The sequence below is a fragment of the Rhinopithecus roxellana genome, chromosome 5 (assembly GCF_007565055.1).
Source record: "Rhinopithecus roxellana isolate Shanxi Qingling chromosome 5, ASM756505v1, whole genome shotgun sequence".
Taxonomy (NCBI): Eukaryota; Metazoa; Chordata; class Mammalia; order Primates; family Cercopithecidae; genus Rhinopithecus; species Rhinopithecus roxellana.
This window is the reverse complement of record NC_044553.1, coordinates 59,947,576-59,973,392: the sequence shown is the minus strand read 5'-3', so window position 1 is coordinate 59,973,392 and position 25,817 is coordinate 59,947,576. Positions and strand designations below refer to the sequence as shown.

Genomic DNA, 25,817 nt, shown 5'->3' with positions numbered 1-25,817 from the left:
TCATGTGGGATCCACCCCCATGACCCAAACACCTCCCACCAAGCTCATCTCCAATATTGGGAATCACATTTCAGCATGAGATTTGGAGGGGACAAACACCCAAACTGTATCAGGAAGTATGGCATTCCCCATCCCATCTCTGCCCCAAAGCCTGCATCTCAGCATCCACATGGAAATCATGCAAGGGCCATAATCTTGGAGTTCCCAGAAGTGGCCAGCAGCAAAGAGTGCTGAAGCCCAAGACGGAGCCACCTGCTATTTGAAAATAGACTGTGAAACTGCATAGACAAACCTGCTTCCCTTACCACCCCTTCCCAAATACAGCAGAAGAAAGCAATCCTAGGCATGAGGGGAAAGAGAAGCCCATGCTTGTTTTAAAAGAATGTTCTGCCTGCTAGGACCATACAAATACTGGGATATTTCCAACCAGTATTCACAAACAACTGCTTAAATACTGGGCAGTCAGAGAAAAAACTGAAAAACCAAAAATTTGAGTAACTACACAACAGAGTTATAGAATTCTAGGAGTCACTTACAAGATGGCTGAATAGGAACAGCTCTGGTCTACAGCTCCCAGCATGATTGATGCAGAAGACAGGTGATTTCTGCATTTCCAACTGAGATGCCTGGTTCATGTCACTGAGATTGCTTGAACAGTGGGTGCAGCCCAAAAAGGGTGAGCTGAAGCAGGGCAGGGCATCACCTCTCCTGGGAAGAGCAAGGAGTCAGGGGATTTCCCTTTCCTAGCCAAGGGAACCCATGAGTGACTGTACCTGGAGAAATAGTACACTCCTGCACAAATACTGCACTTTTCCCATGGTCTTCACAGCTGGCAGACCAGGAGATTCCCTCCTTTGCCTGACTTGGCAGGTCCCATTCCCACAGAGGCTTGCTCACTGTGAGTGCAGCAGTTTGAGATTGACCTGGGACAGTGGAACTTGGCAGGCAGAGGGGCGTCCCCCATTGTTAAGGCTTGAGTAGGCGGTTCCAGGCTCACAGTGTAAACAAAGTGGCAAAAAAAGCTCAAACTGGGCAGAGCCCACCACAGCTCAGCAAGGCCTACTACCTCTCTAGATTCCACCTCAGGGGGCAGGACATACCTGAACAAAAGGAAGCAGACAGCTTCTGCAGACTTCAACATCCCTGCCTGACAGCTCAGAAGAGAACAGTGGTTCTCCCAGTGTGGCATTTGAGCTCCGATAATGGACAGACTGCCTCCTCAAGTGGGTCACTGATCCCCATGTAGCCTGACCGGGAGACACCTCCAAGTAGGGGCCGACAGACACCTCCTACAGGTGGGTGCCCCTCTGGGACCAAGCTTCCAGAAGAAGGATCAGACACCAATAGTTGCTGTTCTGCAGCCTCCGCTAGTGATACCCAGGCAAATAGAGTCTGGAGTGGACCTCCAGCAAACTCCAAAAGACCTGCAGCTGAGGGGCCTGTCTGTTAGAAGGAAAACTACAAACAGAAACAAATAGCATCAACATCAACAAAAAGGACATCCACACCAAAACCCCATCCGTAGGTCACCAATATCAAAGATCAAAGGTAGATAAAACCACAAACATGGGAGAAACCAGAGCAGAAAAGCGGAAACATCCAAAAACCAGAATGACTCCTCTCTTCCAGAGGAATGCAAGTCCTCGCCAGCAAGGGAATAAAATTAGACAGAGAGTTGATAGAAGTAGGCTTCAGAAAGTCAGTAATAACAAAATTCTCCGAGCTAAAGGAGTATGTTCTAACCCATCACAAGGAAGTTAAAAACCTTGAAAGAAGGTTAGACGAATGGCTAACTAGAATAACCAGTGTGGAGAAGAGCTTAATGACCTGATGGAGCTGAAAACCACAGTACGAGAACCTTATAAAGGATACACAAGCTTCAATAGCCGATTTGATCAAGAGGAAGAAAGGATATCAGTGATTGAAGATAAAATTAATGAAATAAAGGCAGAAGACAAGATTAGAGACAAAAAGAGTAAAAAGAAGCATTCATTCAGGAAATACAGAGAACACCACAAACATACCCCTCAAGAAGAGCAACCCGAAGACACATAATTGTCAGATTCACTAAGGTTAAGGGAAGCCAGGAAGAAATGTTGGGTTACCAACAAAGGGAAGCCCATCAGACTAACAGCAGATCTCTCAGCAGAAACCCTACAAGCCAGTAGGGCTTATTTAACATTCTTAAATAAAAGAATTTTCAAAATAGAATTTCCTATCCAGTCAAACTAAGTTTCATAAGTGAAGGTGAAATACAATCCTTTACAGACAAGCAGATGCTGAGAGATTTTGTCACCACCAGGCCTGCCTTACAAGAGCTCCTGAAGGAAGCACTAAACATGGAAAGGAAAAACCGGTACCAGCCACTGCAAAAACATACCAAATTGTAAAGACCATCGATGGTATGAAGGAATTGCATCAATTAACGGGCAAAATAACCAGCTAGCATCATAATGACAGGATCCAATTCACATACAACAATATCAACCTTAAATGTAAATGGGATAAATGCCCCAATTAAAAGACACAGACTGGCAAATTGAATAAAGAGTCAAGACCCATCGGTGTGCTATATTCAGGAGACCCATCACATGTGCAAAGGCACACATAGGCTCAAAATGAAGGGATGAAGGAATATTTACCAAGCAAATGGAAAGCAAAAAAAAGCAGGGTTTGCAAACCTGGTCTCTGATAAAACAGAATTTAAACCAACAAAGATCAAAAGAGACAAAGAAGGCCATCACATAATGGTAAAGGGATCAATGTAACAAGAGCTAACTATCGTAAATATATATGCACCCAATACAGAAGCACCCAGATACATGAAGCAACTTCATAGAGACCTACAAAGAGGCTTACACTCCCACACAATAATAATGGGAAACTGTAAACCCCACTTTTAATATTAGACAGGCAAAAAGACAGAAAATTAACAAGGATATCCAGGATTTGAACTCAGCTCTAGACCAAGCAGACCTAATAGATATCTACAGAACTCCCCATTCAAAATTAACAGAATATACATGCTTCCCAGCACCTCATCACACTCATTCTAAAATTGATCACATAATTGGAGGTAAAACACTCCTCAGCAAATGTTAAAGAACATCAAATTACAAACAAACAAAAGAAATCACAACAAACTGTCGCTCAGACCACATGTGTAATCAAATTAGAACTCAGGATTAAGAAACTCACTCAAAACTGCACAACTACATAGAAACTGAATAACCTGCTCCTAGATGACTACTGGGTAAATAATGAAATGAAGGCAGAAATAAAGATGTTCTTTGAAATCAGTGCAAACAAAGACACAACGACCAGAATCTCTGGGACACATTTAAAACAGTGTGTAGAGGGAAATTTATAGCACTAAATGCCCACAAGAGAAAGCAGGAAAGATCTAAAATGAACTCCCTAACATCACGATTAAAAGAACTAGAGAAGCAAGAGCAAACATGTTCAAAAGCTAGCAGAAGGCAAGAAATAACTAAGATCAGAGCAGAACTAAGGGAGGTAGAGACACAAAACACCTTCAAAAAATCCATGAATCCAGAAGCTGGTAATTTGAAAAGATCAACAAAATAGATAGACCACTAGCAAGACTAACAAGCAGAAAACAGAGAAAAATGAAATAGACACAATAAAAAATGATAAAGGGGATATCACCGCCCATCCCACAGATATACAAACTACCATCAGAGAACACCTCTATGCAAATAATCGAGAAAATCTAGAAGAAATGGATAAATTCCTGGACACATACACCCTCCCAAGACTAAACCAGGAAGAAGTTGAATCTCTGAATAGACCAATATCAGGTTCTGAAATTGAGGCAATAATTGTAGCATACCAAACAAAAAAGTCCAGGACCAGATAGATTCACAGCCAAATTCTACCAGAGGTACAAAGAGGAGCTGGTACCATGCCTTCTGAAACTATTCCACTCAATAGAAAAGAGGGAATCCTTCCTAACTCATTTTATGGGGCCAGCATCATCCTGATAACAAAGCCTGATAGAGACACAACAAAAAAAAGAGAATTTTAGGCCAATATCCCTCATGAACATCAATGCAAAAATCCTCAATAAAATACTGGCAAACCGAATCTAGCAGCACATCAAAAAGCTTATCCACCATGATCAAGCCGGCTTCATCCCTGGGATGCAAGGCTGGTTCAACATATGCAAATCAATAAATGTAATCCATCGCATAAAAAGAACCAATGACAAAAACCACATGATTAATTGAATAGATGCAGAAAGGCCTTTGAAAAAACTGAACACCCCTTCATGCGAAAAACTCTCAATAACATAGGTGTTGATTGAACATACCTCTAAATAATAAGAGCTATTTATGACAAACTCACAGCCAATATCATACTGAATGGGCAAAAACTGGAAGCATTTCCTTGAAAAAAGGCACAAGACAAGGATGCTGTCTCTCACAACTCCTATTCAACATAGTACTGGAAGTTCTGGCCAGGGCAGTCACGAAAGAGAAAGAAATAAAGGGTATTCAAACAGGAAGAGAGGAAGTCAAATTGTCTCTGTTTGCAGATGACATGATTGCATATTTAGTAAGCCCTATCGTGTCAGGCCAAAATCTCCTTCAGCTGACGAGCAACTTCAGCAAAGTCTCAGGATACAAAATCAACATGCAAAAATCACAAGTATTCCTACACACCAATAACAGACAACAGAGAGCCAAATCATGAGTGAACTCCCATTCACAACTGCTACAAAGAGAATAAAATACCTAGGAATCCAACTTCCAAGGGATGTGAAGGAACTCTTCAAGGAGAACTACAAACCACTGCTCAAGGAAATAAGTGAGGACACAAACGAATGGAAAAACATTCCATGCTCATGGATAGGAAGAATCAATATCATGAAAATGGCCATATTGCCCAAAGTAATTTATAGATTCAATGCTATCCCGTCAAGCTACCATTGACTTTCTTCACAGAATTGGAAAAAACTACTTTAAATTTTATATGGAACCTAAAAAGAGCCAATATAGCCAAGATAATCCTAAACAAAAAGAACAAAACTGGAGGCATCATGCTACCTGACTTCAAACTATACTGCAAGGCTACATTAACCAAAACAGCATGGTACTGGTACCAAAACAGATATCTAGACCAGTGGAATGGAACAGAGGCCTCAGAAATAACACCACACATCTACAACCATCTGATCTTTGACAAATCTGACAAAAACAAACAATAAGGAGAAGATTCCCTATTTAATCAATGGTGTTGGGAAAACTGGCTAGCCATATGCAGAACACTGAAACTGGACCCCTTCCTTTCACCTTATAAAAAAATTAACTCAAGATGGATTAAAGACTTAAATATAAGATCTAAAACCATAAAAACCCTAGAAGAAAACCAACGCCATACCATTCAGGACATAAGTATAGGCAAAGACTTCATGACTAAAACACCGAAAGCAATGGTAAAAAAAAAAAGCCAAAATAGACAAATGGGACCTAATTAAAGAGCTTCAATGCAGCAAAAGAAACAAACTATCATCAGAGTGAACAGGCCACCTATAGAATGGGAGAAAAATTTTGCAATCTATCCATCTGACAATGAGCTAATATCCAGAATCTACAACAAACTTAAACAAATTTACAAGAAAAAAAACAACTCCATCAAAAAGTGGGCTAATGATGTGAACAGACGCATCTCAAAAGAAAACATTTATGCAGCCAACAGACAAGATAAAAAGCTCATCATCACTGCTCATTAGAAAAATGCAAATCAAAACTACAATGAGATACCATATCACACCAGTTAGAATGGCAATCATTACAATGTCAGGAAACAACAGGTGCTGGAGAGAATGTGGAGAAATAGGAACGCTTTTAGACTGTTGGTGGGAGTGTAAATTAGTTCAACCATTGTGGAAGACAGTGTGGCCATTCCTCAAAGATCTAGAACCAGAAATACCATTTGACCCAGCAATCCCATTATTGGGTATATACGTAAGGATTATGAATCATTCTACTATAAAGACACATGCACACATATGTTTATTGGAGCACTGTTCACAATAGCAAAGACCTGCAACCAACCCAAATGCTCATGAATGATAGACTGGATAAAGAAAATGTGGCACATATACACCAGGGAATACTATGCAGCCATAAAAAAGGATGAGTTCATGTCCTTTGCAGGGACATGGATGAAGCTGGAAACCATCATTCTCAGCAAACTAACAACAGAACAGAAAACCAAATACTGCATGTTCTGACTCATAAGTGAAAGTTGAACAATGAGAACACATGGACACAGGGAGGGCAATATCACACACCAGGACCTTTTGGGGGTGGTGGGGGGCTAGGGGAAGGATAGCATTGGGAGAAATACTTAATGTAGGTGACAGGTTGTTGGGTGCACCAAACCACCATGGCACATGTAACAAACCCGCACATTCTGCACACGTATCTCAGAACTTAAAGTATAATAACTTAAAAATAGAAAAAAAAAAGTGGGGGTTGGAGCATAGAAGAAAGAAAAGAAAAGAAATTTAAAGGACAGTATGTATAGTCTCATCTCAATTGTGGAAACAATTTTTAAAAGAAAAATGCATGTAAATGTATAGAAAACTTCTGGAAGGATACACGAAGCCAAGAGCTATATGGGAAGAAGGTTAAAAAAAACATAGGGAACAGTAACCTTTTACTTTTCAAATAACTTTCTGTCCCTTTTTAAAATAATAAGCATGTGTTATTTTATATTTAATGAATAGATGTATTGATTTGAAAAACACACTGATTCTGAAAGTTAAAATACAAATTCAGAGAAAATTGATTTCTATGAAAGCTATCAATCCCCCAACAATGCCAGAAAACTGAAGTGTAGCTATACAACACGTACTGGTTGAGGTTGTCATCACTCACTCGAATTTCACATAGAGAATTTAAAACACCTGACCAGGTGCAGTGGCTCATGCCTGTAATCCCAGCACTTTGGGAGGCTGAGGTGGGCAGATCACTAGGTCAAGAGATCGAGACCATCCTGACCTACACGGTGAAACCCCATCTCCACTAAAATTACAAAAATTAGCTGGGTCAGGTGGTATGTGCCTGTAGTCCCAGTTACTTGGGAGACTGAGGCAGGCGAATCACTTGAACCTGGGAGGCAGAGGTTGCAGGGGGCCAAAATTGTGCCACTGCACTCCAGCCTGGTGACAGAGCAAAACTCTGTCTCAAAAAACGAAAAAAGAATTTAAAATGCCACAGTCCTTGGTGGACTTAACAAAAGAAGATTAACACAAGAATAAAGACAAAGGCAAAAAAGTAAACTTGGAAGAAGGGTTCAGGGGGCTCCTTGCTTCTAGTGAACAAGGGCCCTGAGTTTCTATAGCGCTTCATATTTATTGAGTAAAGGAGGTAGGGAGAAAGGGGTGGTTGTCAGTCAGCTGCTTGACTTAGTGCAGGCTTGCACGACTGCATTCTTTGAACAGTAGTCTCCAGATGTTGCAGTAGATAACCTCAAGGAGCACAGCACCAGGGAGTGATTGCCCTCAGCAAACCTCCTGGCGGCAGGTGCAGAAGTGAGTTGGCCCACATTCTGCATTCATGATAAACAGTTTGCTGTTTGGTCATATAGCCTTCAGTGGAATACTGAGTTGGTCACGACCCTCAGGCCTCTGGCTCCCTACATTAAAACACCCATTTGACCAGATGAAAAATATTCAATAAAATTTATAAAAAGCACTTAAAACTTGCCAACACTTAGTAACGAAGTGCTCAATAAATACTGTTAACACTCTTACCATTATTTTCTCTGCTTAGCAGTTGTCCTAAGCCCACACCACCCCTCCCACACTGCCTACTCCTGACTTATGTCAGTGATGCATGACTCAACAATTAATCTAGGACAGCTATTGCAAAATGCAAGACTTAAATTCCGCCTCAGGTGAATTCTCTTCTGCGGTCGCAGGCAGCCCTTGAAAAGGATAGGAGCAGAGCCCTCAATCATGGAGGGATTTGTCCCTCAAGATAGGCAGATGTTACCACCTCCACACAAGAACAATACCATTGCCTATTACAGTTCCCATTTCAAAGAGATACTCCCAAATATGCATGTATATCCCTGAAAGATTTCCTGTTGTGTTTTTTTATTTTTGTTTTTGTTTTTGTTTTTTGAGATGGAGTCTCTCATTCTGTTGCCCAGGCTGGAGTTCAGTGGCATGATCTCTGCTCGCTGCAACCTCTGCCTCCCAGATTAAAGCAATTCTCCTGCCTCAGCCTCCTGAGTAGCTGGAACTACAAGCACGTGCCACCAGGCCTGGCTAGTTTTTGTATTTTTAGTACAGGCAGGGTTTCACCATGTTGGCCAGGCTGATCTCGACGTTCTGACCATGCCCAGCTAAGTTTAGTATTCTTAGTAAAGACAGGGTTTCACCATGTTGGCCAGGCTGGTCTCCAACTCCTGACCATGCTCGTCTAATTTTTGCATTTTCAGTAGAGATGAGGTTTCATGGTGTTGCCCAGCTGGTCTTGAACTCATGACCTCAAGTGATCCGCCCAAGTCGGCCTCCTAAAGTGCTGGGATTACAAGCATGAGCCACCGTGCCCGGCCCAAGATTTCCTGTTCTTATCTCCAATGAGCCAGCTTGATGAGGAGTAGTGCTAGAGATTCCCATACTTCTTGACTTCCTTCTATCCTTTTCTGCTCACAGGCCCCCTCCCTAATGTCCCCTGTTCTCTCCATAAAAGAAATAGTGCTGGAAGCCAAATAGCAATCCTGCCAACTAAAGGAAGGGCCATGTGATGTTCACCAAACCCCCATGCCACAATTCTCTTTTCCCAGAATCCTTTGCTCGTTGAAGTACAGTCTTCCTCACCTTTCTGCCAATCTCAGCCCCTGAGTCCGCCTGTCTACCTCTGAAGAGAAGGGGAAGAGAGATCAAATGCCACTTGCAGGCCTGTCCCTTTGAACCAAGCCCTGAGAAGCCCTGCAGCAGTCCTCCTGTGTACCCTCTCCCCAGCCCTACACACAGATGGGGGGCCCTGGGAAGGGTTCCCACAGTGCATTAGCTCCAAACAGTGCAAGAGGACAAGGAGTGTGGCGCTTCCAGCCTTTGTCAGTAATTCATGAGGCTCAGACTGAGGGGTACCAGTCAGATTCAGCTTTCCCTGGACATGGGGAAAATTATACTTAAGCTCTCTTATCTCATGGGGATGTGCTGAGTACCAAAGCAGAGTACTGCAGCTGTAACTTCTTATAGTGAGGAAAACACTATAAATCCAATGCAGGCCTGTTCTATTACTTGCTCGCCGTACACCCCCTTTTGAATGTCAAAAGCCTTTTTCAGCTGCTCAGCTAACCTACACTAAATAAATCTTGAGCAAACATGAATTCTATTAAAAAGTCATGCCTAGAACTGATTTCACAAATCAGAATTCTTTCCCCTTTAATTGTAGAGACTGACATAAGACTGCCAAACTGGTGATTTCACCAACGACATATCTCTAAACCTACCCATCTGCTTTCATCATCTTTTCTGAAAGAAAACACTAACACACACACACATACACACACAAAGGAGCAAATGTATACTCCACAATAAAGGACTGTTAAATAAGCTTAGCTTTGTAAAACTCACTGTAATGTCTTTATTTTGTCATTTTGCCTTGAACTAGTGAAAACATTGCCATGGACCAGCACTGCTTCTCAGTCTGGCCTTTGGAGGCCAGTGGGCTAAACCAATTCTGATGCTTGCATCTGGGTCTGTTGGGGCCTTTCTACAGTGCACCATAAGCCATCCAGACCTACTGATTCTCCCAGAAACATAGGAAGGAGATCATTTTAGCCCACTTAGTAGAAGTGGAGGCTGAAGTCTTGGACACAGAATGTATAGCTGGCAAGGACTTTATTCATCATCTACTCCACGCCATCAGTAATTTACAGATGAAGAGTCTGGCCCAGGGCACCAATAATAATCACTACATGGTGGCAGTAACTACTATGTGCTTAGTAGCTTACAGTTCATAAAGAGATTTTGCATTCAACAAATATTTATTGAACTAGGATGGAGGCAAACACATGGGGACAGAGTGGTTAGGCAGAACTTGAGTGCCCCCAGTTCTCAGCGTTTCCACCACTGCCCCAGGGAATCTGCAGCCTCCTGGCTAGCACTCAGCCCCTGTAAAGGAGGAAGTCCCTTTGGCGAGGGATATGAGATACTGTTTGGTCAATGACCATAGTCTGCCCTCCAGGGCCCGTGAAGATGGAGGAGACCTTGGGCAGAGTGAAGGGCAGTGCCAGGCCTGGTGCAGCTACTCCCTATCACATCTCTCCCAGGCTCCTCCAGCCTCACCTGGTGGACTCTATGAGGACCAGAGGCCTCACCTCCATGGGCAGTCTCAAAACATTTGCCCTCCTGTGGGCTGTCACATACATGTACTCAAACTTTCTTGGAGAAGGAATTCTGAAGAAGCAAAGCAACCAACTCAAAACCCCCACTTCCCCCAGAAGAAAAACGTGGGCAAGTAGATGCAGACGGGCAGCGGCCAAAGTCTGCGGGTTCCTGCCGGGGCCAGGGGAGGGGCGAGCCCTACAGAGAACTTGAACAGAGAACGCTTTGGTCACCCGCCAGCTCCGGAAGGCAAGCCCCAGTCGGGCAAGCCCCCGTCGGGCGGAACGTAGATGGCTGCGGGGAGCGGCGGCGGAGGGAGGCGAGCACCGCCACAGAGGACTTCCAGCAGGCGGGGACAAGGAGGGGACGGCGCGGGGGCGGGGAGGGGGAGAGCAGGGAAGCAGCCCGCCCTTCGTCCTGCCCTTCGTCCTACTTTATGTCACCTCGCTGGAAGGAGTGGAACCCAGACTTGCTGGTCTGAGCCATGCACAAGACGGGGCTGCTAGGCCTCTGTGTCCGGGCTTGGAATTCGGTGCGGATGGCCAGCTCTGGGATGAACCGCCGGGACCCGCTCGCGAATAAGGTGGCCCTGGTAACCGCCTCCACTGACGGGTGAGTACTCCGGCTGGAGTTTCTGAGGCCCTGGCTGCCTGGAAACAGGCACTGGCTTCTCATCCTCGGCCTCCGGTGCCCCTATCCTCAGACCTCACACGCGGCCAAAGTCTGACCCTGGAAAAAAGCAGCCGCGTGGTCCGCCTGAAACCCCTCCGAATCCCCTGGCCCTGGACCCTCCCTTGCCAGGTTCGCGTCCCTGCTGCCTCTGGCACAACTGTGCCACCTCTGTGCAGACCTATCGATCTAGTCCCCGCAGTGTTCTGGGCTGCCCCAGTCAACCAGCTCCACCTAGCGTCTGGGAAAACCAGAAACTAGAAATCCAAGGGAATCTGGATTTCAAAATCCTATCCCAAGGCCTCCAGCACTTTGAAAATATACCAGACACTTTATTTGGGCACGAGAAAGTCTCCCGGGACGCCCCCCCGCCCCCTTACCTAGATGGAACAGAACAGCCATGTGTCAAGATTTTTGTTTAGGTCGGTACATCTGGGCCTACCCTGTCCAGCCTGTTTCTCACCCACCACTCTTGTCTGTCCTGGTTCTCATGTCTACAGGACTTTGCTAGATGCCAGCTCTCCACAAAACTAAAATACAAATGTAGGTAAAACGCTAACGACTGACAAGTCCAGAATGTGTAACTCTTCCTCCCAAGGCAATATTTACATTTTTGACCAGAGACCATCTTTTCACAAAATAGATGTTCCCAAAAAATAACTAAGGATAGAATTCTGAGAATATGGTAGACTAGTAAGAAAGAAACCTGGGGGCAGGGCTGTTCTGAGTGAGATCCTCAAATCATGGAAGTGGCTGCTGCACACCCAGCTCATTTCTCACCTCTCAGTCCCAACAGGGAATGAAGCCTGTCACCCGTGGTGGGAACTGTAGAAAGTGATGTAAGTTCTTGGGAACTGAGGCTGTGGTCCAGGTCATAAGAAAAAGTAAATGAGTGCCAAAAATGGCCGTGCCATTAAGCCTGTTTTACACATAGAAGAGACACGTGGAGGTCATCTAGAGAAAGAGCCAGAATTCAAACCCGGGCAGTCTTCAGAGCCCATGCTGTTGACCTCTTCCCCTGCACAGGCCTTGGCAGTCTTTGTCTCTTTCTGCTCACAGGATCGGCTTTGCCATCGCCCGGCGTCTGGCCCAGGACGGGGCCCACGTGGTCGTCAGCAGCCGGAAGCAGCAGAATGTGGACCAGGCGGTGTCCACGCTGCAGGGGGAAGGGCTGAGCGTGACGGGCACCGTGTGCCATGTGGGGAAGGCGGAGGACCGGGAGCGGCTGGTGGCTACGGTGAGCTGCAGGGAAATAGGCACAGAGCCAGGAGGTGGAAAAGGGAGCCAGCCTGATCCTCCTTCCCTGCTTTCCTGGATAGCAGCACATTTTTACTGTGTGCCTTTCTGTTATGTTCATAAACTAACTTCAGAGACTCATCCCATCTCAGAGAATTTTAAAACATTCTAATGCTTCAACCCTGCATCATCCCTTGAGTACCCCAAAGAAACAGTTGGTACTGGTTCTCCAGTAATTTTCCATCTAATTGGACAGATAAGAAGGGTAAATACAATCACAAAATGGATGTTCCCACCCATGAGCTAATAAACAATCCCCTATTCTTCAGCTTATAGAGTCAAGTCCCTGGGAACCTCAGGAAGCAGCCCACCATGTTTCAGCCACTTATTATGTGCCATTTCCTGTGTTCAGAGCCTTACACAGGTTATCTCTAGGCCTGACAACAACCCAAGCAAGGCAAGCACTATTCTCTCAGTCTGCAGAGACTGGCTCAGATAGCTGGAGCAACTTCCTAAGGTCCCACAGCCAGTAAGGAAAGAGCTGTGATTCAACCCAGACCTCCCAAGCTCCCTTCCTTTATTTGCTGCCTACGGACTACCAGGTACTGGACTTTAGTCTCAAAGAAAGTATATAAGTCAATGTCACAATTAGTAGTGGACACCAGCCCTGCAGCTGCTGAAGAAAATATGAACCATCCAGCAAAGGAAGCTCCTCTTCCCTTGAGGCTCAGGGCACACACTTTATTCCCCAGAGTGGAAGGGAGAATCTACCCAAAAATGGAAAGTACAGGATTGTGCTAACAGATTGGAAGGTTGGCAGAAATAATTTGCATAATCTTTTTAGAAGAGGAGGATCTTAACAATAGTAGACAGTAGTGTGGTAGACTGCATAGGGTACTTCCATTTTTAAGGAACTGTCTGGCAAATGCTCAGATGTGCATTGGAAAGAGCCAAATGTGAGTCCAAGAGTGTCACAAATGTGAGTCCAAAAAAGCCTGGCCTAGGCTGGTGAACACAGCCCAAGATTAGGGACTTGATCCTGATGTGGAAGGAGCTGTTTGGGAGTCTGGGTCAATTAGCACTAACTATATGACATGTAAGTAGCAATTTAATGTCAAAATCCTGCTGGAAAAACATCCTGTGACCCCCACTAGGTTCACTTAACAAGGCCTACAGGCCTAGCCCAGAAGTGGTACTTGAGCTAAACGTTTAGGAATAAATGTGAATGGACGGATGGAATAGAGATGAGGTTCCAGATAACTCCGCAAAATGAGCAGACAGCCAAGAAGCAACTGAAGGAAAGAGAGGAGTGCTGTCAGTCCACAGTGGAGAGCACAGGCTTAGAAGTACTGCTGGGAAAGGGGCTGCATTGGAAAGATAGAGGCCATGATCCTCCATATCCTTTTTTTCTTTTTTTTTTTTTGAGACAGAGTTTCACTCTTCTTGCCCAGGCTAGAGTGGTATGGCACAATCTTAGCTCACTGCAACCTCAGCCTCCAGGTTCAAGCAATCCTCATGCCTCAGCATCCCGAGTAGCTAGGATTACAGGCATCCACCACCACGTCCAGCTAATTTTTGTATTTTAGTAGAGACCCATCACTATGTTGGCCAGGCTGGTCTTGAACTCCTCACCTCAGGTGATACACCCCCTTGGCCTCCTAACGTGCTGGGATTACAGGCATGAGCCACCGCACCCAGCAATAGCTTCTTAAAAGGATATGTTAAGGACCTTAAAAGGATATGTTTACACATCCTTATAGCAAATAAGAAGCCATGTGAGGTTTTGAGCAAGAGAAATATGGTTATTAAGAAAGATAATCTGGCTCTGGTAGAAAGGATATACAGAGAAGACACTGAATCCAGGGCATCAGTGAGGAAACTGTTGCTGTCATCCAGGTTTAGAGCAGTGGTGGTGGGACTGGAACAGATGTGTCCAAGAGACATTTAGTGGGAACGAACCAAGATTTTCCAACCCCATGTCAAAAAGTGGGAAACACGAGCGAAGTCAAAAATGACTCTCAGGTAGTTTGTGTGACCATTGTCAGAGAGGAGAATGATAGAATACTTGTCAGCTATTTGAAATGTCTTTTGCCAATTGCCACATGTTACCCTGCAATGAGAAAAGCCACTGCCCTGAGAATGGTTACTACCCAGTGGCCTCCTCATCTGCACCACAAAGCTTCTAAGTGGTGTGGTAAGTGGAAACCAGGTTAGCTGCCTATCTGCTTGATTATATTTTTTCTTAAAATTATATAACTATCAGAACACAGAGCAAATACCTCCTAACTGCTTTAGTGTAGTGATCACACAATTTAGAATAAGACTTAGAAGACTTTTTTTTTTTCCAGAGACAAGGCCTCACTCTGTTTTCCAGGCTGGAGTGCAGTGGCATGATCATAGCACTCTGTAACCACCAACCCCTGAACTCAAGCAATCCTCTCACCTCCGCCTCCCAAGTGGCTAAGACTATAGGCATGAGGTATACTGCAGAGTAGAAAATGTCTCCAGGTGATTCTAGAGCAATCCACTGTCCTCTCCCAGCTCAGACACATGTGTACTCAGCACAGCGCACATTACTTATTAACTTACTCTGCACCTCCCTAGTAACAAGTCCATTGGTGAGACTTATACAAAACCAAGGCAGGTGACTGGGCTTTATGCCAAAATTTAAAGCGTTCAGGAAAGTATGAATACTGGTTTTGAAAGATTATATGACTGTAAATTTTATTAGATTTACATGTCGACAGCCCAGGCATTCCTTCAACCGTCTAGAAACAACTGAGCTTAGCACCTAGTTAACAAGAATAATGAGTTAAAATGGGAAGCTAGCAGATGGTGTACATTGTTAGTAACACCCCTCTGTGTGCCAAATCTGAAGCACAAAGTTGACCAAGGGCCCATGTACTGCTGCTTGCCCAAGGCATCAAAATTGCCAGTTCTGGGCAAATGCAAAGTCTGGTTTCAAGGTGGCTTTGTACTGAAAACTCTTGTTGGCAGATTCTGCTTGGTCATTCATTACTCTAGCACATGCCTCACTACCTACTTATAACTTATTAAGGAGGTGAGATGTTGCCTTTCTTGGCTTTCTCAGTTTAAATGTCAGTTTCTGCCTTGAATCTTTCATGCCTTCAGGTCAAAAGAGAGAGACAGAGACAGGGAAAATGACACTATAACTAAATATGGAATTGCTTTAAATTCAGGCTGGTATCTTCTCCCATCATGGCTCTCCTGGGCAGTCAGTTTCCTAATGACCCCAACTCACTTTCAGAGGGCTCCTATGAATTAGCGGTGTGCTACAAAGTGGGAGACTGACCTCGGTTCTTCCACTGCTAACTAGCTTTGTGCCCTGAGCAAATCACTTTCCCAAACACAGAATAAGCAGGCCTCCTGTTCTTAGCTAGCCTCAGTGTGTCACTACTGAACTATATGATCTTGAGAAAATTCCCTGAACCTGTTTCATCATCTCCACCTTAAGGACATTGGAACAGATGATCTCAAAGGCCCCTCCAGGGTAACTTTCTTCAGCTCTATTTAAGCCAGTTTTTCCATTCAGGTAAGTGTGGACAGATTGAATTTGAGATACGGGTAACTTATTCAAGGAGAACTGGACAGTAAGCACTTGGAGAAATAGGGGTAGAACTCACTGTAAAAGGAAGAGGAGGGGTCTAGAAATAGATTTTGAGGTGAGACTTGAAATCATGAGAATGAAGGAGCGTCCCAAAGGGCAAGTGTAAAGAAAAAAGCAAAGGGTCAGAGACAGCCTTAGAAGAATAGGAGTTGGGAAGAAAAGACTGCAAAAAAAAAAAGACCAACTTTCTGGTGGCTCGCACCTGTAACAATTTCAGATACTGAGGCAGGTGGATGGCTTGAGCTCAAGAGTTCCAGACCAGCCTTGGCAACAGGGCAAGACCCTGTCTCTACAAAAAATACAAAAATTGGTGGGATGTGGTGGCAAGTACTTGTACTCCCGACTACTTTGGGGACTGAGGCAAGAGGATGGCTTGAACCCAGTAGATCAAGGCTGCAGTGAGCTGAGATCATGCCACTGTACTCCAGCCTGGGTGACAGAGCAAGACTACATCTAAAAAAGAAAGAAGAAAGCCAACCTTAAATGGTTAGCAGCAGATCTTAGGGTAGTTTTCAAAAAAAAAAAAAAAACATATTTTAAGAAAGAGAACTTATTTTGACGATAGTTCCTAAGAAGGAAGGTTTTGTTGTCATTTTTTTTTTTTTTTAATATAAAGATAAGGTCTCACTATGTGGCTCAAGCTTCTCTCAAACTCCTCAGCTCAAGTGATCCTCCCACCTTGGCCTCCCAAAGTGCCGTGATTACAGGCGTGACCCACAGGGCATAACTCAAAAGGAAGTTTTTATCAACACGGGTAAATGCACCTCCCTTACTTACTGCAGCCCTGGTCCAGACCTCACCCCCTCTCTCTAGGCTGTGAAGCTTCATGGAGGTATCGATATCCTAGTCTCCAATGCTGCTGTCAACCCTTTCTTTGGAAGCCTAATGGATATCACCGAGGAGGTGTGGGACAAGGTGAGAGGGGATTAAATCAGCAGGGGGTGGGCCTCAGAACACATTCAGTACAAACTCTGTCTGCTTTTAGAATGTGTTTGTCAAGGGCAGTATAAATGTGAGGACTCTTTGCATGTGCCACACACGTGGAGCACACCTGGTAAAGGGCTGGGGGTGGGGTAGCTCTATCCCTGCCCTTCCTATTCGTTTCTGCTACTCCTAGTTCTGACTGCTTGTATTTGCTCTTCACTAACTGTAGTCTGCTCCCCTCCCCAGGCTTCTTCCCCAGTATGCTCTTCTACCTGGCTGATTTCCCACAGAGACATAGCAGCTAATATGCCAACAACTACGACACTTAAATTTACACACCCACCTGTCCCCTTTCAGCTGACAAAAAGTAATCTTTTTTATTAGTTGGGAAATATTAAATGCTGCTAGTTATTTAAAATACTAATTCTGGTGAAATGACCAGTTGCCACTGTATAACACACACCCTTTAAAAATAAAAAATAAAAACCGGTATTAGTTTCTTCTTAGCTGCAATGTCAAGAAAATCTGAGATCTGGATGTCTAAATTCAAGTGGTAGAATATTGGGTTTTATGTGAAAATGTATAATTACGTTATATTTATAATATATTTCACACATACTTAATTACAAAGTTTTAATTAAAATATTTGTTTTTGTTTATTAAGGTTAATATTCCCACATGATTTGAAAATGCTAATTTTTTATGATTTCTCATGGTTTTGCTTTTTACTCTGATGTTGTATTAGTCTGTTCTGTGTTGCTATAAAGGAATACCTGAGCTGGGCAATTTATAAAGAAAAGAAGTTTGTTTTGGCTTACGATACTGCAGACTGTACAAGAAGCATGGTGCCAGTATCTGCTTCTGATGAGGCCTCAGGAAGCTTACAATCATGGCAGAAGGAAAAAGGGAGCAGGCGTGTTACATGGCAAGAGAGGAAGTAAGAGAGAGAAACCAGTCTCTTTTAAACAACTAGTCCTGGCATGAACTAATAGAGTGAGAACTCACTCATTGCCACAGGCAGGACACCAAGCCATTCAAAAGGGATCCACCCCCATGACCCAAACACCTCACACCAGGTCCCACCTTGAACATTGGTGATCACATTTCAACATGGGACTTAGAGGGCACAAACATACCAACTATATCAGATGTCATCAAAAATTTCCCAACACTAAAGTATCAGGTTGTAAAAATACTGTGATTTATTTACTAGTGTTTCATACACATAAAGACCAAAGTGCCAAAATGTTCTTCAGTGAGCTGGTTTTTGATTCTAGATGAGCTAGTTTGAGCGAAGCCTGGGCAACACAGTGAGACCTTTTCTCTATATTAAAAACAACAACAACAACAATGACAACAAAACCTTCCTTCTTAGGAATTATCATCAAAATGACTTCTCTTTCTTAAACCATCTTTTCTTCAAAACTACCCAAAGATGTGCTGCTAACCATTTAAGGTTGACTTCTTTCTTTCTTTCTTTTCTTAGACAGTCTTGCCCTGTCTTTTTTCCCTTTTTCTTTTTTTTTTTTTTTTCTTTTTTCCTCGCTGTGTCACCGAGGCTGGAGTGCTGTGGTGCGATCTCAGCTCACTGCAACCTCTGCCTCCCAGGTTCAAGCAATTCTTGTGCCTCAGCTCCTGAAGTACCCGGGACTACAGGCATGTGCCACCACACCAGGTTAATTTTTTGTATTTTTATTAGAGATGGGGTTTCACTGTGTTGCCCAGGCTGGTCTCAAATTCCTGGCCTCAACAGATCCCCCCACCTCGGCCTCCCAAGTATTGGGATTACAGGCATGAGCCACCACACCCAGCCAGATTTTAATACTCTTTAAAATAGAGGAACATCTTTTGTGAACAGTCTGAATAGAGACCATATGAAAGTCAGTTTTAAACCAGCTACAGGCACACCCAGAGATATTGTGGGTCTGGTTCCAGGCCACTGCACAATAAATTCGATATTATAATAAAGTGAGTCCTGTGAATTTTTTGGTTTCTCAGTGCATATAAAAGTTACGTTTACACTATAATGGTCATCTACTGGTAGCCTATTAAATGAGCAGTAGTATTATCTCTTAAAATATATATATGTATCTAAATTTTAAAATACTTTATTGCTAAAAAATGCTAACAATCATCTGAGACTTTAGAAGCTGTAATCTTTTTGCTGGTGGAGGGTCTTGCCTCACCATTGATGGTGGCTGACTTAGGGTGGTGTTGCTGAAGGCTGGGGTGGCTGTGGCAATTTCTTCAAATAAGCCAGCAGTGAAGTCTGCCACATCAGTTGATTCTTCCTTTCACAAAAGATTTCTCTGTAGCATGCAATGCTGTTTCATAGCATTTACCCACAGTAGAACTTCTTTCAAAATTGGAGTCCTATCAAACTCTGCCACTGCTTAGTCAACTAAGTTCACGTAATATTCTAAATCTCGTGTTGTTATTTCAACAATGTTCGTGGCATCTTCACCAGAAATAGATTCCATCCCAAGAAACCACTTTCCTTGCTTATCCATAAGAAGCAACTCCTCAGCCGTTTACATTTTGTCATGAGATTGCAGCAATTCAGTCCCATCTTCAGGCTCTACCTCTGGGTCTCTTGCTATTTCCACCACATCTGCAGTTCCTTCCTCTGATGCAGTCTTGAACCCCTCCACGTCATCCATGAGGGTTGGAATCAACTTTTTCCAGACTCCTGTTAATGTAGATATTTTGACCTCCTCCCATGAATCACAAATATTCTTAATGGCATCTAGAATGGTGAATCCTTTTCAGAAGGTGTCAGTTAACTTTGCTGAGATCCATCAGAGGAATCGCTATCTACGGCAGTTACAGCCTTACAAAATGTATTTCTTAAATAATAAGTCTTCAAGTCAGAAGTACCCGCTGATCCATGGACTACAGAATGGATGTTGTGCTAGCAGGCATGAAAACAACATTAATCTCCTTGTACATCTCCATCAGAGCTTTTGACTGACCAGTTACATTGTCAATGAGCAACAATAGTTTGAAAGGAATCTTTTTCTGAGCAGTAGCTATCAACAGTGAGCTTTAAATGTTCAGTTAACCATGCTATAAACAGATGTACTGTTATTCAGGCTTTGTTTTCCATTTATAGAGCATGGGCAGAGTAGATTTAGCATAAATCTTGAGAGCCATAGAATTTTCAGAATGATAAATGAGCATTGGCTTCAACTTAAAGTCACTGGCTGCATTAGACCCTAACAAGAGAATAAGCCTGTCCTTTGAAGTTTTGAAGCCAGGCGTTGACTTCTCCTCTCTAGCTATTAAAGCCCTACATGGCATCTTCTTCCACTAGAAGGTTGTTTCATCTACAGGAAAATCTGTTGTTTGGTGTAGCCGCCTTCATCACTGATCTTAGCTAGATCTTCTGGATAACTTGCTGCAGCTTCTACATCAGCACTTGCTGCTTCACCTTGCACTTTTATGTTACAGAGATGGCTTCTTAAACCTCATGAACCAACCTCTGCTAGCTTCCAACTTTTCTTCTGGAGCTTCCTCACCTCTCTCGGCCTTCAAAGAATTAAAAAGTTAGGGCCTTTTTCTGATTAGGCTTTGGCTTAACGGAATGTTGTGGCTAGTTTGATCTTCTATCCAGAGCACTAGAAATTTCTCTCCATATTAACAATAAAGCTGTTTTGCTTTCCTATCATTTATGTGTTCACAGAAGTAGCACTTTTAATTTCCTTCAAGAATTTTTCCTTTGCACTCACAATTTGGCTAACTGGTGCACGTGGCCTAGCTTTCAGCCTGCCTCAGCTTTTAACATGCCTTCCTCACTAAGTTCAATTATTTCTAGCCTTTGATTTGAAGTGCAAAATGTGTGACTCTTCCTTTCACTTGAACACTTACAGGCCATTATATAGTTATTAATTGGTCTAATTTCAATATAAATGTGTCTCAGGGAATACAGAGGCCCACAGAGAGGGAGAGAGATGGGAGAAGGGCAGAGCAGTCAGAATGTACAACATTTATCGATTAAGTTCACCTTCTTTTCTGGGTGTGGTTTGTGGTACCCCAAAACACTTGTAATAAAAACATGAAAGATCACTGATCACAGATCACCATAACAGATATGATAATAATGAAAAAGTCTGAAATATTCCAAGAATTACCAAAATGTGACCCAGAGACAAAGTCAGCACATCACATTGGAAAAATGGCTCCAATTAGCGCAGGGTTGCCAAGAAACCTTAATTTGTAAAAAAAAAAAAAAAAAAAAAAAATACACACACACAATATCTGCAAAGCATAATAAAATGAGATGTGTCTATAACTTTTATATATTTTTTAAACTATCACAGTACATCAAATCCAAACATAATGGCTGATCCTTGATTGAGCTCTGGACTTTAAAAAACACAACACACAATTGGGGGACAAATGAGGCCAATATATTAGATAGCATTATCATCATTGTCAGACTCTTGGTTGTGATAACAGATTATGGTTGTGTAAAAGAACATCGTTCCTCTCTGGAAATGTATGATAAGTATTTAGGGATAGAGCATTGTAATATCTGCAACTGAGTTTACTTATTTTATTTTATTTATGTATTTATTTTTGTGATGGAGCCTCACACTATTCCCCAGGCTGGAGTGCAGTGGTGCTATCTCGGCTCACTGCAACCTCCACCTCCTGGGTTCAAGCTCTTCTGCCGTCTCATCCTCCTGAGTAGCTGGGACTACAGGCACATGCCACCACATCCGGCTAATTTTTGTATTTTTAGTACAGACGAGGTTTGCCATGTTGCCCAGGCTGGTCTCAAACTCCTGTACTCAAAGTGGTCCACCCACCTTGGCCTCCCGAAATTCAGGGATTACAGGCATGAGCCACCATGACCAGCCCTGAGTTACTTTTTTTTAATTTACATTTTTATTTTTTTAATTTTTGTTCTTAGTAGTTTTTCATTTTATTATATAAAATCTTTCAGAAAACTTGCAACTGAGTTTCAGTGGTTCATTTAAAAAACTGTACAGATCTACAGAGAGGACAAACGGGACAAAATGTGAACAATTGGTGAATCTAAGTGAAGGATCTCCAGATATTCATTGTATTTCTATTTCCAATTTTTCTGTAAGACTGAAATATTTTAATATAAGCAGTTGTCTAGAACAATGTAAACAGGGGTCACAGATTTGTTTTACATTATCGATGTCGGGATTCTGATTGTAGCTTGTCACCCAGCTTCCCCAGAAGGTGCGTCCTCATGATCCCACTTTCTAATCAGGTCTAGCCAGGCAGTCCATCCTAGAGGGCCAAGAGCATCTCACTCCCTAAGCACAGAAGCCAGAGAAGTGCTAGAACAACCCCAGGTATCCAAGGTCAGGCCACATTTTCCCCGAGAAGCATGGCCCACTCTAAGACAGGTCCAGGAGGCTGACAATTGCAGGCTCTCCCTACTTTGAAGAAACGCAGAACACGCAGCTCAAATCCAAAGGAGCCCTGAGGAATTAGGCCCCTTCTGGGCCACATCATACCTGGCTGTTTATGAAACAAGATGAACCAGGCTCCATTTTTTCTCACCTGAACCTAATATATCATTATCTAGCTGAGCAGCTGGTGAGAGCTACTTCTCCCTGAACCTCAGTTTCTTCATGTATAAGATGCAGGTATATCATCCTAAGATCTTCGTCAGCTCTGACAAACATCCTAGGAACCCACTCTAACTCCTCATTGCCATGCCTCCTCCAGTGCTCTTCACTCATGCCATTTCCCCTTCTTCTCTTGGCTTCAGACTCTGGACATTAATGTGAAGGCCCCAGCCCTGATGACAAAGGCAGTGGTGCCAGAAATGGAGAAACGAGGGTACAGAGAATGAGGGAGAGCCTGGGTGAGATGGGACCCCACACGGGCTGAGGGCAGTGGTCCATAATGGGAAGACCGTCAGCTCTCTTCTTTTTCCAGAGGCGGCTCACTGGTGATCGTGGCCTCCATAGCAGCCTTCAGTCCATCTCCTGTAAGAACCCTTTTGACTGCCCCTTCCATCCCATCCTGTACATCTTTCCACCCCACCTGTTACCCAAAGAAGTTTGTGTCCCCTTTTAGAATCACGCCACCAAGTCCCTGTCCACAAAATAGATGCCTTGCCTCCACAAACCATAACCTAGGGGAGGTTTAGCCACAAGACAGTTTCCTAACTGTGCCCCTCCATTACAGGAGATCCCTATTGAGCACTGCCCTTTATGTCTAGTTATTAGAACCAAGAATGACCTGGAAATTATGAGTCTAACCCATTGTTTTCTATCTCCAGGGCTTCACTCCTTACAATGTCAGTAAAACAGCTTTGCTGGGCCTCACCAAGACCCTGGCCATAGAGCTGGCCCCAAGGAACATTAGGGTGAACTGCCTAGCACCTGGACTTATCAAGACCAGCTTCAGCAGGATGGTGAGGAAGGAGAGCTCTGCATCCCACTGGAACCCCTTAAAAGGCACATCTTCTTGGACAGGGAAGCCCAGTACCTGATTCCTGAACTCTCAACCACTCCGTTCTCTTTCCCTGGGCTTTTCCATATTCCCTCTCTGTACCAGCTGCCCTATGTAAGCCAGACTCCAATCACACCATTCCTAAGGCATAGGGTGGGGACTGAGGTATTCAGACTCTACTCACGCTGTTTCCTCTCTCCCTACGTGGATGAGAATTGGAGAGATGCAGCAAAATGCATCACTAGAACCTGAAACAAATGAAACACATGAGGGCAGTGGGGAGAGCTGGGAGCTAGAAAAAGAAATAGGAAGTGAAAGAGGGAAGTCTCTCCATCCTTACTTTCTGTTGCCATGAGGACGGGCAGTTTCTTCTCTTTTTGTTCCTCACTTTCCTCTTCTTAAACATAAAGAGATTTCCCTTCTTTCTGCAGTTCTGGATGGACAAGGAAAAACAGGAAAGAATGAAAGAAACCCTGCAGATAAGAAGGTAAAACTGTTATGGCATCAAGGGCCCTAAGAGGCATGAAGATGGAAAGGTCTGGTCCCTGGCAGCACACAGCCCGCTGTCTCAGTCCCAAAGATAACACAGGCAGGCTCTCCTCTGCCTCACAGACCACAAATTCATAAACACTATCACTGCAGTGGCCCGAGCAAGAAGTCAGCTTCCCTTTCAAAAGGTAAACCCAGAGACATCGGGGTTTCAGCGGTGCAGAGCTCTGGGAGAAGCCCTGAGTCCTCTCTCCACATGGGGGATTGCCTCCACCCCTGAGCATCCATGGAGACCAGAGACCAAAACCAAAACCATGCTTTTTTAGTTCCCTTGAATAATGACACATGTTTACAAACTCAGGTTGATGATCTACAATCCAAATGAAAAGAATGAAGAGCTTTACTAAGCCCCAAACTCCCCTTGCCTAAGGACTTACTTTCTTCCCCAGTGAACTGGGTGAACTGTTCAAGCGCCTTTGTTGGGCTCACTTTCCTCTCAGTTCCCCGCCTCTCTTTACCTTCTGGCTTCAGGGCATTATCTACTTCCTCCATCTTGTCCCTCAAGGACAAATGCCAGCAATGCCTAACTCTATACCGGTCCAGACATCCCAAATTTTCCCAAAGCCATTCTGATGTTAGGCATCAGCTACAGTCCTGGTTTATAACTCATTAATAAGTCACGGGATTGTCATCCTAGAGCTCCCATGAATGATCTAGCCCATGTAGCTCAATCCTGGATTCCCATTAGAATCACCTGTGGAGCTTTTTAAACTGCAGGTGCTCAGGCCCCACCCAATCCCAGAGATTCTTTTTTAATTGGTCCAAGGTAGGACTTGACCATCTGGGCTTTTGTTTTTCTTTGTCTTTTCTTTTTTTGTTTAAGCCTCTCAAATGATTGCAAGATACAGCTAGAATGGAGAACCATTAATTCAGTCCTTCTAGGTTTGAGCTACTCACTCTGCCCACCTCTAGAGCATACTATGGCAGGCAGATTAAAGTGTCCCCTAACTATGCAATCGCTGACAAAATAAGAATTAACACATTCTCACCAAATGAACCTGACTTTAAGGGACAAGTATAGATTCCTGAAAAGGTCGTCTGTAAGTTGAACCTCTACAAACTGAATCATTTTAAACGCACCATTTACTGTCACACAGACTCCCTGATACTTTAGTGTGTGCACATGTGAAACCATTTTTTTGAAGTATGAAATAATTGCTCACCATTTTATCTATATAACTTTGGATCTTGGTGTCCTGAGCTCTCTATAAAACAGTATGTTTCCATAGTATTTGAATATTATGGGTAATGGTTTTTGCAGAGTACAGTATGCTTCTACTAAATTATAACAGCATATCCTCATGGTAACCCTATTTGATAGGCAGAAAGCTTGTACACTGATCCTGAAAAGTCATCTGATAATTCTTGATTGAGCAAACTTCATTCCCTGTGTCCCAGGTGAGGGGGCCAGAACTATTTAATTTTTACTCCCTTCTTTTCTTCCCCTATTCCTCAGGTTAGGCGAGCCAGAGGATTGTGCTGGCATCGTGTCTTTCCTGTGCTCTGAAGATGCCAGCTACATCACTGGGGAGACAGTGGTGGTGGGTGGAGGAACCCCATCCCGCCTCTGAGAACCCGGAGACAGCCCACGGGGCAGTGTTGGGCTTTAGCTCCTGATGCTGTTCCTGCATTCATCCACTGGCCATTCCCACCTCTGCTCACCTTACTGTTCACCTCACAAAATGAATTCTGCCCTGTGACAAGATGTAGCTTTCCCTGCCGTCAAGTTGGCGTCTTACTCAGGATTCCTGCTATTGCTGTGGCCTTGGGTAAAGGCCTCCCCTGAGAACACAGGACAGGCCTGCTGACAAGGCTGAGTCTACCTTGGCAAAGACCAACAGATATTTTTTACCCTGGCCACTGGAGAATTTGAGGGGAGATGGGAGAGAAGGAAGCTGGAGTGAAAGGAGCAGAGTTGCAAATTAACAACTTGCAAATGAGGCGCAAATAAAATGCAGATGATTGCGCGGCTTTGAATCGAATCAACGTGTTCAT

The 25,817-nt window shown here is 43.7% G+C and overlaps 1 protein-coding gene and 1 long non-coding RNA gene across 3 annotated transcripts in view; one reads left to right on the top strand and one right to left on the bottom strand.

The window, feature by feature from the left end:
• The window catches only part of LOC115897489, a 40,105-nt gene that overhangs the window by 2,781 nt on the left and 11,507 nt on the right, over nt 1–25,817 (bottom strand). The window lies entirely within an intron of this gene.
• Nucleotides 10,644–25,804, top strand: LOC104662713 (dehydrogenase/reductase SDR family member 4). 2 transcript variants are annotated; one of them, XM_010363803.2, is made up of 8 exons: nt 10,792–10,987; nt 12,104–12,281; nt 16,722–16,823; nt 22,585–22,655; nt 22,755–22,806; nt 23,101–23,235; nt 23,705–23,760; nt 25,279–25,804. In XM_010363803.2, exons 1-8 carry the CDS (start codon nt 10,860–10,862, stop codon nt 25,391–25,393), a joined length of 837 nt encoding a protein of 278 aa, XP_010362105.2. In that variant the 5' UTR covers nt 10,792–10,859; the 3' UTR covers nt 25,394–25,804. The 2 variants fall into 2 exon arrangements, with proteins under 2 accessions (XP_030786216.1, XP_010362105.2); XM_030930356.1 differs by lacking the exons at nt 22,585–22,655; nt 23,101–23,235 and having other exon boundaries at nt 10,644–10,987; nt 25,279–25,329.

Bases quoted from the DNA above. Each gene is read 5' to 3' on its own strand.
- LOC104662713 (XM_010363803.2), top strand. From the start codon at position 10,860: ATGCACAAGACGGGGCTGCTAGGCCTCTGTGTCCGGGCTTGGAATTCG. The intron at 10,988-12,103 runs GTGAGTACTCCG...TTCTGCTCACAG, and splicing joins GTAACCGCCTCCACTGACGG to GATCGGCTTTGCCATCGCCC. The intron at 23,761-25,278 runs GTAAAACTGTTA...CCTATTCCTCAG, and splicing joins GAAACCCTGCAGATAAGAAG to GTTAGGCGAGCCAGAGGATT.